Consider the following 11,951-nt stretch of genomic DNA (forward strand, 5'->3'; position numbering starts at 1 on the left):
CCGTGCTTAATTCACTAGACCAGTGTTTTTCAATCTCTGATCTGCGAACCCCTGGAGGTCCACAGACTATGTCTTAGGGGTCCATGAAAGGTTGTCATTACTATAGAACAGTGGTTTTCAAGCTGTAGTCCACAGACTGTGTAAGAATTCCAAAGGGGTCTGCACCTCCATTTGAAATTTTTTAGGGGTCTGCAAATGAAAAAGGTTGAAAACCACTGTGCTGCTGCTTATTGTAATATGCTCGGATTTCGAATTAACAGAAAAAATGCTTCTGTTAAGTTATAAAATACTTAAATTATCAGTGTATTGGTTGTTGGTCCAAACACATTTCGGTGAAAGAAACTGAGGTGCAAGTTACATCAGTTCAGTTGGCTGTCAAAGTACAATGAAATTAAATCAGTCCAAAAATATGGATTCAGTGCTATTGTAGACTAGTACTTTCTGTTGCCTGTTTTGAGTCAAAGGGTCTAAATCAATGGTTCTCAATCCACGAGCCGCTTGCGGCCCAATCAACAAACCGCTACAGCCCATGTGATATCCTCAGGGTCATACAGGTAGTATATATATTGTGTGGATGCGGCCCACTGGTCGAAATACTAAGGAAAGAAGGCTGTATTAGACAAGCTACTTAAAATTTCATGCAGAAATGTTTCCTGTATCTCTCATAAATATTCAAAAAACTCTTAAAGCTTAAACTTCAGAAATGTCGCCTTAGAGTGATATGCTCCTTTTGTTTTGAAACTAGGTGATCCCAACAGGCAGTATGAAGGTCCAGTTCACCGATATAGGACACAACAGGAATCTCCTTCTCCGCAGCAGCCTCCACTGCCTTCCTCTCAGGCAGAGGGGATCGGACATGTACCTAGGACCCATCGTCTGATCACGCTTGCTGACCATATCTGTGTAGGTTAATTTTGCAAGTAACTTTGGGATTGATTTATAAACATGGAAACAGTACATTTTATTTGAGAGTTATAATATGTTACCGTGTTGGTCGTGAAACCATGACATGTTACATAATCACATGACTGAAGTTCAGATTGTCTTGTGTTTGGTGCGAGATATGCCAATTGCATTTGTTCCTAAAATGAGATAATACAGGCCAAATGTTTGACCAATCTTGTTTTGTTTTGTTGCCCCCAACCAGCAAATTATTACACAAGACTTTGCTAGAAACCAAGCGGCCTCACAGGCATCCCTGCAGCCTCCGACTAGTACATTCCAGAACTCTGCTCCTGCTTCAGCTACGACCCCTACTCGGGCAAAGGCTTCAAACCGCTACAGCCCCGAGTCGCAGTCACAGTCTGTTCACCATCAACGGCCAAGTGCCAGAGTGTCTCCTGAAAATCTCTCTGACAAATCCAGAGCAAGGTGAAGTGGTGGCTTTTTGGTTTGACTGTAAATTCAACCAATGCCTGCATAAGTAGCCAATAAAAATTAACAGTGGATTAGGCTTAACTGATTTGAAGTAGGTTTATCCTTCAACCTTTCTTAGCTGTCCGAAGGCAACTTACATTTTATGTCTACTTTCTGCAACAAATAGAAGGAATTTATGGCTTAACTTTCTAACAGTGTAGTAAGGAAAATGATAAATACTCACTGGTGCTACATTGTAGATTATAGCCATCTGCACAGTTATACTAGATTTACCTGCACTTGATCTTCAAGCTTTGAGGGAAGAAGGAAGAGATGTAAATACATAAAGCTCATAGAAATTAATCATTTATGTGGATAGTCTGAAGTCTTGTGTTTCTGTAATATCTTTCATCCCAAAGGATACCATAGACTTAAATGGTATATAAGCAATATAGACTTGATCTTTGATTACTGGAGTTTGTTTTTAATTGTGCTTGTTACACATCTGAAGAGTACCTCTCCTTTGTATTAAAAATTTAGACCTGGGAAGTCCCCAGAGAGAAGTCATGTCTCTTCAGAACCCTATGAGCCAATCTCACCACCGCAGGTCCCAGTTGTACATGAGAAACAAGACAATATTATATTGCTTTCCCAAAGAAATGAGCCTGCTGAACAGAGGTATGTCTAAAAACTGAACTTACTATATCTTAACCTGTATCTCTGAGTGGTCAGCAGCAGGTCTGATCTCTGAAGTGAGGCACTATTGTCTAATGGCAAGAGCAGTGTAGTAGGAGTCAAGACTTGTAAATTCTGTTCCTGATTCTGCTACTGTAGGCAAGTCACTTAGCGACTGTCTACCCTGTTTACAGATGGGTGTATACCTCCTACTTCCAAGAGATGTTTAAATTCACTGTATGTAAAGTGCTTTGAGAGGCATGGGTGAAAGACTCCATATGTGCAAACCACCTTTCATAATACAATCTTTGGGTTTCTCATTGCAACCAATGTGTTTTTAAAGAATTTACTGGTTTAGGCCCCAGAGTGATGAAAATCCTTGGAAAATTGAATCTCCTCTTAACTTTCAGAGGCAACCTGGTTAAGTGGCTAGGGCACAGGACTAAGAGTCAGGAGCCTTGGGTTCTGTTCTTGACTGTGGCACTGACCTTGTGTGCATCACTTAACCACTTTATGCTTCAGATTCTCTGTTAGTATAATAGAAATATTTATACTTACCTCCATTGTCAATTGCTTTAAGATATACAGATCAAATGCATTGAGGTGGTGGTAGTGATTATGCGCTTGGCAAGTCATCAGTCTGGCACTCACTTGGGCAAAGTTTGGGTGTCCCTAAAGTAATGGAGACAATAGTTGAGTGTATCGTTCTATGGGATATATAGCTATTCTGTATAAAATTGCTGATGGGGGTTATAAGATATGTTGAATTTGGGCCCCTGGTGTAAACTCATGCCAGAGTTTAGAAGTGATGGGAAGGTTTTTAAAGCAATGCATGTTGATGTGTAGTTCATCTTTTGACACATGTTGGTCTCAGCAGGACTGACTCTCGCTCTCCAGGGAGTATAAGTTACCTGCCTTCATTTTTCACCAAGCTTGAAAACACCTCTCCAATGGTGAAGTCCAAGAAACAGGAGATATTTCGTAAGTTGAACTCCTCTGGTGGAGGTGACTCTGACATGGGTAAGTGGGACTTCACTTTCTCATTGCATTTTCTAACGTAGGGTATCCTTGGATGGCAATAATGCAAAGCCTAACCCAGTCCTGTTTCAAATACTTTTTGTTTTATTTAATGTTATGTTTTAAAAAATTACTACCAAACACTTGGAAGTTTTGCCATATATATTTTGTTCTTGTATGTAGGAATTTATTTTACAATTACAAGGTTAATATTTTGTTTGCGAGAGGAAAACATCTTCTGTAAACTAAGGGCAAGCATTTTATTTTGGAGCCAGGAAACATTGGGCGAAAACCTGCACTCTTATCCATGTATGATTTATTGGGTTTTCCATTTGATGTATAAGATATGTAAACATAAGCTTGCTTACGTGTTTTCTGCTGAAGTGGTGTCATGCTGCCAGAGGGGCTTCAAAGACTCCTTTTTGTTGTTTGCTCTTGTAATTATAGGTGTCAGTACGACAACCTCGAAACCACAAATAAGTTGCGTATAGTTTGGGAAGCAAATATCAACGTGGTGGAACATGTTACTAGCACCATATTGTACTTTCCTGAATAAACTCATTCCAGCAAAATGGGGATTTCAATTAGCAGTAAAGAGAATTTAATTTGGCTCCTAACCCTTTCATGCTCGTGGTTAGAGCACACCTCTTTGCTAAAAGTGAAATATGCTTTCAGTGAGCAAGAAGATAACTTTTGTTTCACAGAAATCTACTTAATTGTTTTGGAATGTCTTCTAAACATTGCTCCTCTTAGAACTGATGGAAGGGCTGTGGATTTGGGTGTCCTTGCCTTCACAAAAATCTCTTCTTTACATAAGTAGGCTCAGTGATGCTGGCATTATTTGTGGTGCTAGACATATGTTAAGCCCATGTTGTCTCATTCTGTGAGAACATTGTAAGTACCGGGAATGTGTAAATAAGTGTGGTAAACATTGTCCTCGTCTTTTAATAGACGTTGGTGGGTATGTGTGATAGATCCTGCTGTGCTGCACTAATACATTTCAGCTAAACTTTCATCTAGACTTTTAGAACGCTAATATACTATCCACCACTGTCATTAGCTGATTATCTGTTTGCTTCATGTCAGTAACAGGTCAACTATCTGCAATCTCAGATTATTAAAGATATTACATAATGTTTGTGTTATAAATCCAGTAATTTGAATTAATTTTTCCAGCCATTTCAAAGTAGTTCTAAATGGTCGTAAGTAAAGACACATGTGGTATCAAAATTCATATGATACATTCACCAAAATGTGTGTTCAACCAGGGAAATAAACACAGCAGCTTGGTTTTTTTTTAATGCATTTTAAAGACCTCCAAGACCAGGAAAACCTTCAAAGGTCAATCTAGTGTCTGAAAGAGTATTTTTAAGGGAAAGGAAAGCTAACAGACAGATTGTATCTGAGGTTGTGTTTATGGACCAACATTAAAGATGAACCTCTGCACATAGTTTTACTTTACTGAGCAACCTGTGGTTCACATTCACTGCACTAAAACCCAAAGGTGAAGTCAAAACAGATAAAGTTGCACATTAATGAGAGAAGACTCTTCAATTACTCATACACATTAGTACATATGTAGAGCTTATCAGTAATATAAAACAAACGTGTATGTTGTGTTTTAATTGCAGCAACTGCTCAGCCAGGAACTGAAATATTTAATTTGCCAGCAGTCACTACCTCAGGTAAATCTTTCTGAAACACTTCTTGTAACAGAATTTGCTGATTGTAATACTTTTTTAATAGGTGTATTGAGAAACTCTGAAATAAGAAGGGAGGGAGAGGGGAGGCGAATGCAGAAATAAGCCAGTAGAGCCCTAAATGTGGAAATTCCTGTTTCAGTACAGTAGGGAAAAGCAAAATGAATATGAAAGGGAATTTGAATGTATGTCTAAAGTGCAATTAAGGCAGAAATTTAATTTGTACTAGAGTTTGGCTTGTAATTTTCTTGCACTGTCATCATCATGCAAATATCTTTTCCTTAGCGTCTCATTTAATCAAAATTGTGAACACTTGCAACAAAATTCTCTACTGAAACAGTTCATAGCTACATTTATTTTCTGAATTATCATAAACTTTATTTAAATAGAAGGAAGAATCTGAGCTATTACTAAAGTATTTGCTGTATTTACATTAAGTTCTCTGAATAGCTTCACATCAAGTAAGAAATTGTCCTAAAGTACTCCTCGTTTATTAGTAACTATTAAACACTTCTCCGGTCTCCTGCCTAATCACTGTGTAGTTCATAACTTGTCACTTATAGAGGCAGTCAGAGGTAGTAATCCAAGCTGTGCCACAAACTCCCTTTCTGACTTTGGACAAATCACGTTACCACTCTACCTCCGTTTCCCCATCTTTAAAATATTGATTTCCCTTGATGAGGGGGGAGAGGTTGTGAAGATCAATATTTGCCCAGTGTTCTGTATTTAGTATTTAACTTGTAAAATAATTGTCGCAACATAGAATTTTTGTTTCATCATGAGAAATCCTGTTTTCTGGGTGGTCTCCTTTTATGACCAACATATTTTAATTGATTGATCTGATTTTGATTAATATTCTGTCAATTGGCATCCTTAACTGCCTTGGCTCTTAGTTTTTAATACACATGTAAGTATCTTATCCTCATGCAAACAGGAGACTGACATAATTGACATGGCTCTTTAATGTTTGCTGCTGGCATGTCTAAATTGTAGCCATTGTGAGCTGCTTGGTGCATGAAGCTTTGCATAAACTGCTCATCTTTGTTTTGTTTTGTTTTTTCCTTCTTCCTCTGTCCCTTTAAAATCTTCTCCCTTGTCTCTTTGTTATAATTCTTTTGAGGTGTATTTTGTCCTCCCCTCCCATCCTTCCCCTCACAATTTCTTCTTCTCCCAGGTGCAGTCAGTTCTAGGGGTCATTCCTTTGCAGATCCTGCCAGTAATCTGGGTCTGGAAGACATTATTAGGAAGGCATTGATGGGCAGCTTTGATGACAAAGGGGAGGATCATGGAGTTGTAATGTCCCAGCCTATGGGGATAGCACCTGGTAGTTCCAACCCTGCAGTCTCAGCTAATAGCGAGGCCCGTAGAGAGGAAGCTAATCCATCACCCAATTCAGGTGAGAAATCATTTTACAGCTCCTCAGAATTGCAAGGCCTTGAGACGGGTAGTAATTGTGGGGTGTAATTGAAGTAGTTAAGAGAGCGTGAAATCATGAAAACTGAGAAATCCATGCTCCCTGACAGTGCTATGGAGGCAACATGTTCACCCCTTGGGTTGGGGACAGGTGCCTCGTTCTTCAGCAGTGTCCCCTCCAGTTCAAAGAAGCAGTGCTGGTACTCCAGAGTCTTAGCAAATGTTTATTTTCTGAAAACATGGGGGCTAGGATAGATAAGGATGGAATGAGGGGGGTGCACCTTCATAGTGTTGTGGTATAGAAAGATGCCTACCTGGAACAGCACCTCTAAAGAGTGTACACAAACCTTTGCAAAATGGCTGACTAATGCATGGTAACTGTAGCTAGCATTAGGTGAAAGTAACCTGTCTCTTCAAAGGGAAGGAAATGCATTATGTGGCCCTCTCCACTGAAGAATTAACCCTTTGATGATAGGAGTGGGGATTTCTAGAGCCCTGCACAGATACAAAATTTATATCCCCAGATATAAATAGGTATTCACAGAGCTGCAGGTCTATTAGAAACTGTAACGGCAAAAGCAGCAGCATGTCGGGCCACCACTCCCAGGAGCCAGCGCCCTGTGCTGGCAGCTCCTCCGGAGTGGCTGCCACAGGGCGCTGGCTTCTGGGAGCAGCGACCTGATATACTGCTGCTTTCATTGCTGTGGTTCCCGGTAGAGACCTGCAGCTCTGCAGGTACCTCTTTATATCCGCGCAGAGCTCTGGGGATTTCTCAGCAATGGTGCATGAACAGCAAACAGAAGCTATCGGCTGCTACCACCAGAGGGTTAAAGGTAACTCTTCAAGTTAAGAAATCCAGATTTGATTTGCTGAAAGGAATCTCTTTATACAATTTAGCTTGCTATATGGCAGTTTGGTTATAAATTTATTATTGAGTCTAAATTGTCTTTTTTTTTTTTTTTTTTTAAATAATCTTTTTACTGTGACTTCCATTTTCAGGAGGGGGAGTTGGCAAGCAGAAGTTAATTGGCAAGTCTAATAGTAGGAAGTCTAAATCTCCTATTCCTGGGCAGGGATACTTAGGAACTGAGAGACCTTCCTCTGTCTCATCTGTACATTCAGAAGGAGATTACCACAGGCAGACTCCAGTGTGGGCCTGGGAAGACAGGCCTTCTTCAACAGGTGAGAAATGTTGCCAGAAATACTACTAAAAAATAACAGAACTAGAATTGGAATTCTGTGGTAAGGTTAGATACGGAAAGACCCATTTCAAGTGTCTGGGCCAAATCATCACAGTATCCAGATCCATTAAACAGGGATCTTTTTTGAATCAGGTATGTGCAGAGTAGCAAACCATCTCTTTATAAGGGAAGACAATGTTCTACCAGGCATTTTAACACCGAAGTAGGTCATTCACACCACAAGTGGTTTAATTAGTCCTCTCAAAAATTGTAATATTCTTTATCAGCAGCTGAGTCACCGGAGATGAGTGAAATTATTTTTTAACTTAGGAAGTAATTTTTTTCTGTTTTCAATCTGATCCTTGCAACCAACTCTTCACTGTACAGTGAGAGGCACCAGTGGAAAACTGGTTTTGGGAAATTTTTGGTCCACAAAGCTTGAAGGATCACCGTAATCCCTGAAACTGAAACCCAGTGTATTATAAAACCAATATTATGAGGTTCATATGCCAAAGAAATGTGGTGAATGACTTGTGTTTCCTGCAATGTTCTGAGTTAAAGCTGCACACGTAAACGAAGATGATGGTAATCAAGAGTTGGCCTCCTTGTAAACAGATTACATGTGATCCTGGCTGCTATAAACTAATGGGGATTTTAAGGAGTAAATTTAACTTTCCCTTTCTCAAGGGTCTGGTGTTAAAATTATTAGGTTCTGGAATCTTGGTGGAAAATGCCAGTGTTGACCTCTGATCTGTCACACGTCTATTCATGTAGTGAAAACAAAGTTAAGTCTTGAAGATCTGGTTGGAGTGATGCCTGTCTTATTTGAGTTAAACTTTTTTGGCTTAGGATCAACTCAGTTTCCTTACAACCCTTTGACAATGCGGATGCTCAGCAGTACACCACCAACGTCTATTGCATGTGCCCCGCCATCCATGAGCCAAGCAGCCACTCACCAACAGAACAGGATATGGGAGCGAGAGCCTGCACCACTGCTTTCAGCACAATATGAGACTCTGTCTGACAGTGATGACTGAACTATGCAGAGTTTTTTTTTAATTTGTGGGTCGAAAAAACTCTATTTTTGACTTATGCCCAAAGGGACTTCCCAGGAGAGCAAGGGCCACACACGAAGAGATGATGGGGAACTATTTGGAGAGTAAATCGAAAAGATTCTGTCTGCACAGACCATGTGTAGGAGGATCGTGATCGAGGAGGGTTGATGTACTAAAAATAAATATGTAAAGACTTTTTAAAAAGTGGACTATTCCTGTTCTGCATCTATTTGTAAAGAAAACCATAATGTCTTTAAATCATTCTTCTGTAAATAGAGAGTACTTTTTGCAGTGTTTTTTCCCTTGCTATAGTGTCTGGTGTACTTATGTTCAATCATTGCATAAGCCTTGGGGGTCATTTTGTAATTTTTTTTAAGCATTTTCTCAAGTGTAGAGTACTCTTCATACCTTACTCTCCCAACCGACATAGCATCATTGCCCGTTAATGCAGTGCCACCTCTTACTGGTGGTGTGCTTCAATTTAATTTTTTCCATAGACACAGTGGTGTTCAAGCTCTTGTGAAAATGTTGATTTTTAAGACTGACCCCTTAACAAATTCTGTACATTAACATAGTCAGGTCTGCTGAGGTAAGATGATATTTCTTTGATTTTTAAATTTCTGCCACATTGTAAATTTTCAGTGCGGTCAGTTTTATTTAGCAACACTGCAGAAATATTATTGCATGGGTATGTTTATGGTTCAGTTTAAAAAGAAAAAACAATAACAAAAAACCCAACCAAGCAGCTTCTGGAGTCATACCTCACTGTTATGCACACTGGTAATTTAACTGTGCCCCAAAAGACTCTTTTAATGTTTTCTGTTTCTGCATTGTATGCAGCTGAAAAAGGCTACTATTTTAAACAAATTTTACTACCATAAATATCCATATAAATCACAGCAGATTGCTTAACTGAACAAAGGCTCTGGGTGGGTTGTTGGGTCCATCAAGAAAAATATATCCACTGCTCTAGTTTAAAAATAAATAAAGCTACTTCCTGAGCTTTGTAATCAAGGAATATGAGAGTCAGTTTTCTGGGTTCTGACAGCCAGTTTGAAAAAGATACTGTGATTATTGCTCACTTCATTCTAATTGCTAAATGTCTTTTAATGTGTATTTTAAAACCTACTCCAGTAAGAAAAGTGATTTGCATGGAAACCTAATTTTTTATATTGAACCAACCCCTAAACTTTACTTGATAGAGACTCTCTCTAAAAAAAAAAATTGCTTATGGTACTAGAAGAGGGTCTTTTTAATCATTCATCTGTCAGTGCCTGCTGGAATTAGAGGCCTCTACTGTAGTAATATACTTGTAGTACATGTATATACATGCATCTGATTAGTGTGGCCACCGTGTCAGTTGGAATCTGTTTGCCACGTTTCACTTTCATATGGTTGCACTGGCCCCAGGACCATGAGTTTAAGTGCTCTGGGGTACAAGGAGACAAGTATTGATATGGGGAGAAAACTATTGAATGGGTGGGTGGAAAGTCAAATATTAAATGAAACATTTAAGCAGCATGTGTCCCTTCAGCAATTTGAACCAAGACCACATTCAACATTTGTCTCAGGAAGAGGTTGTCAAACTTATCACAATCTTTTAGCCTACTGAAGAGTTTAATTTTAGACCTGTATTTGCAATTCCTTATGTCTGGAAGGTATACAAATTTGTGTTAGCTGTAACCTGGAGTCCATGCAGGTGCTGCGTTTCATAGGTCTGTGGTGCCCTTTGCCTGTATTTAACAAATGGGAAGAGGTAGAGAACCCCTTGTGCTGTAAATCTTTTAAAAGTGTGTTGTACTTTATTGAAGAGAGCCCCAGGTTGTCCCAACTGTAGGAAAGAGAAAGCAACAAGAGATTTTTTTAGACTCCTCTCTGCTGGTTTGCAGTCTGTCTTGGAAACTTGATGAGCTGTAAGTATTGCAGATTTGCTTTGCCGTTGTATTTAAATGCTGTATCCTGCAGCGTTAAAATCAGTTGGAAGCGTTTAAAATCTTTAGTCCTCCTGAAAATGTGAAAACCCTGAAGCATGTCAGGTGTAAAGTGAACAACTCTGTTGGGAGTCCCTATCCCCCTGATTTTAACTGTCCTTTATTTTCTTTACTCATTTTCAAGGACACACTGCTATAAGTTGGTCTCCCCATATTGTGAATTTAAATTTGGGAAAGTGAAAAATGGAGTGCCATTCCAAAGCTTGTCTTTTCTCCTTTCCTCAGTGTAACAAAACCTCAGTATGTTTGAAATAGAGGCTTGTACCTGCAAAGCCTATGGTTAATTGTACTGTATGAACATCTTCTGTTCTTTAGCCTAATTTACATAAAGGAGGGAAATCTGTGTGTTCTCTTTACTGCTGCTGCAAGGTATCCTAACTAAATAAGGGTAGTCAAGCAGCCTCTCTTTTGAGGAATAACCCTAGAGGCATAGGATAAGAGTGGCATTTGCACATCTACTTTTGTTTTTCTTATTGTGAAGCAATTTTTTTAGGGTTCCTTAAGTTTTAATTTTTGATAATACCCAGAGCCTAAGCATTATTTAAAAAAAATTCCAGTAGCCTTTGAATATGGAATTACACCTGGCCTGTTTCAAACAGGAAGGTGTCTGTAAATCATTGTTTACAAAAGTAGTTTACTACAAATTCGTAACTGTTGATTTCTGATCAGTGCTTTCACGATGTTTTCCTCTTGGTATGTTCAGTGATTCTGATATGAAAACATTTCAGACTTGAAAAAAACCCGTGCGCCATACTAAAATTCAGTTTTTTTCCCCACAAAATGTCTTCAGTAGACAATGACTTCTGGATTCAGACCAATCAATAAAGGGGAGCAGTTCTCCATTTCCTTTTGCTCTGTGTCCCTCTTGTTTTGCAGCATCAAGCTGTGTTGATGAGAGTGACTGACAAACACAACACTTGACAGAAATAGCTGAAGCACCCCGTAGGGCACTGAAATTCAAGTAGTCTCAGATTACAACACTAGAATAGACCACTGGAGTTCTAGGAAATAGAAGTCCATCTGGCAACTGCATGCTCATACTACAGTGAATGTGGTATATAAAACATAGGGTATTTAGTCCTTCATTCTCTGTGGGCACACCTGAGCCTGTAATTGTTGTTTTCTCTTCCCTTAGCAATTCTTTGTGGAGACAAACCTGCACTTGTAATTAACGGGAGGCCTAAGCTTGGAAATCAGGCCCCTAGCCCCACTATTCACTAACCTGGCCTACGAGTTCATGCATTCCTGCTAGAAGGCCAAGCTACGCAGTCTAGAGAGGACCAAACCTGAATGCATTGAAGATTAACTGATCTGCTGCCCAACAACACTAGTGTAAGTAATCTGAACAGTGACAATGTTCAGGTGTGCACATTACACCAAGGTGTGCTCTTGAATATGATGGTAAACAAACCTCTTACCCACTCTGCTTCTTGAAAACCCCAAAGCTAGCTCCACTTGTGACACTACTTAAAGTAATTCTGCCCACTTAACTGTCCTTAGGATTGTTATAACAATCTTCATTTTATCCTTCCCTCTTGGGTAGCCTTGCTATGAACTGTTCAA

At 39.4% G+C, this 11,951-nt stretch overlaps 1 protein-coding gene across 16 annotated transcripts in view; it reads left to right on the forward strand.

Moving 5' to 3' along the window:
- The window catches only part of NCOR1 (nuclear receptor corepressor 1), a 101,637-nt gene extending 90,398 nt beyond the window's left edge, over positions 1–11,239 (forward strand). For 11 of the 16 annotated variants that reach the window (XM_039507624.1, XM_039507629.1, XM_039507630.1 and 8 more), the window contains 8 exons: positions 746–903; positions 1,148–1,371; positions 1,897–2,034; positions 2,906–3,051; positions 4,680–4,733; positions 5,923–6,144; positions 7,161–7,343; positions 8,192–11,239. In XM_039507624.1, the coding sequence (XP_039363558.1) occupies positions 746–903; positions 1,148–1,371; positions 1,897–2,034; positions 2,906–3,051; positions 4,680–4,733; positions 5,923–6,144; positions 7,161–7,343; positions 8,192–8,379 (1,313 nt within the window). In that variant the 3' untranslated portion in view covers positions 8,380–11,239. The remainder of the gene's footprint in view (positions 1–745; positions 904–1,147; positions 1,372–1,896; positions 2,035–2,905; positions 3,052–4,679; positions 4,734–5,922; positions 6,145–7,160; positions 7,344–8,191) is intronic. The other 5 variants (XM_039507625.1, XM_039507636.1, XM_039507638.1 and 2 more) reach the window with 1 other exon arrangement.
- The last annotated feature ends 712 nt before the right edge of the window (positions 11,240–11,951 follow it).

The sequence above is a fragment of the Mauremys reevesii genome, linkage group 20, assembly GCF_016161935.1.
Source record: "Mauremys reevesii isolate NIE-2019 linkage group 20, ASM1616193v1, whole genome shotgun sequence".
NCBI lineage: Eukaryota > Metazoa > Chordata > Testudines > Geoemydidae > Mauremys > Mauremys reevesii.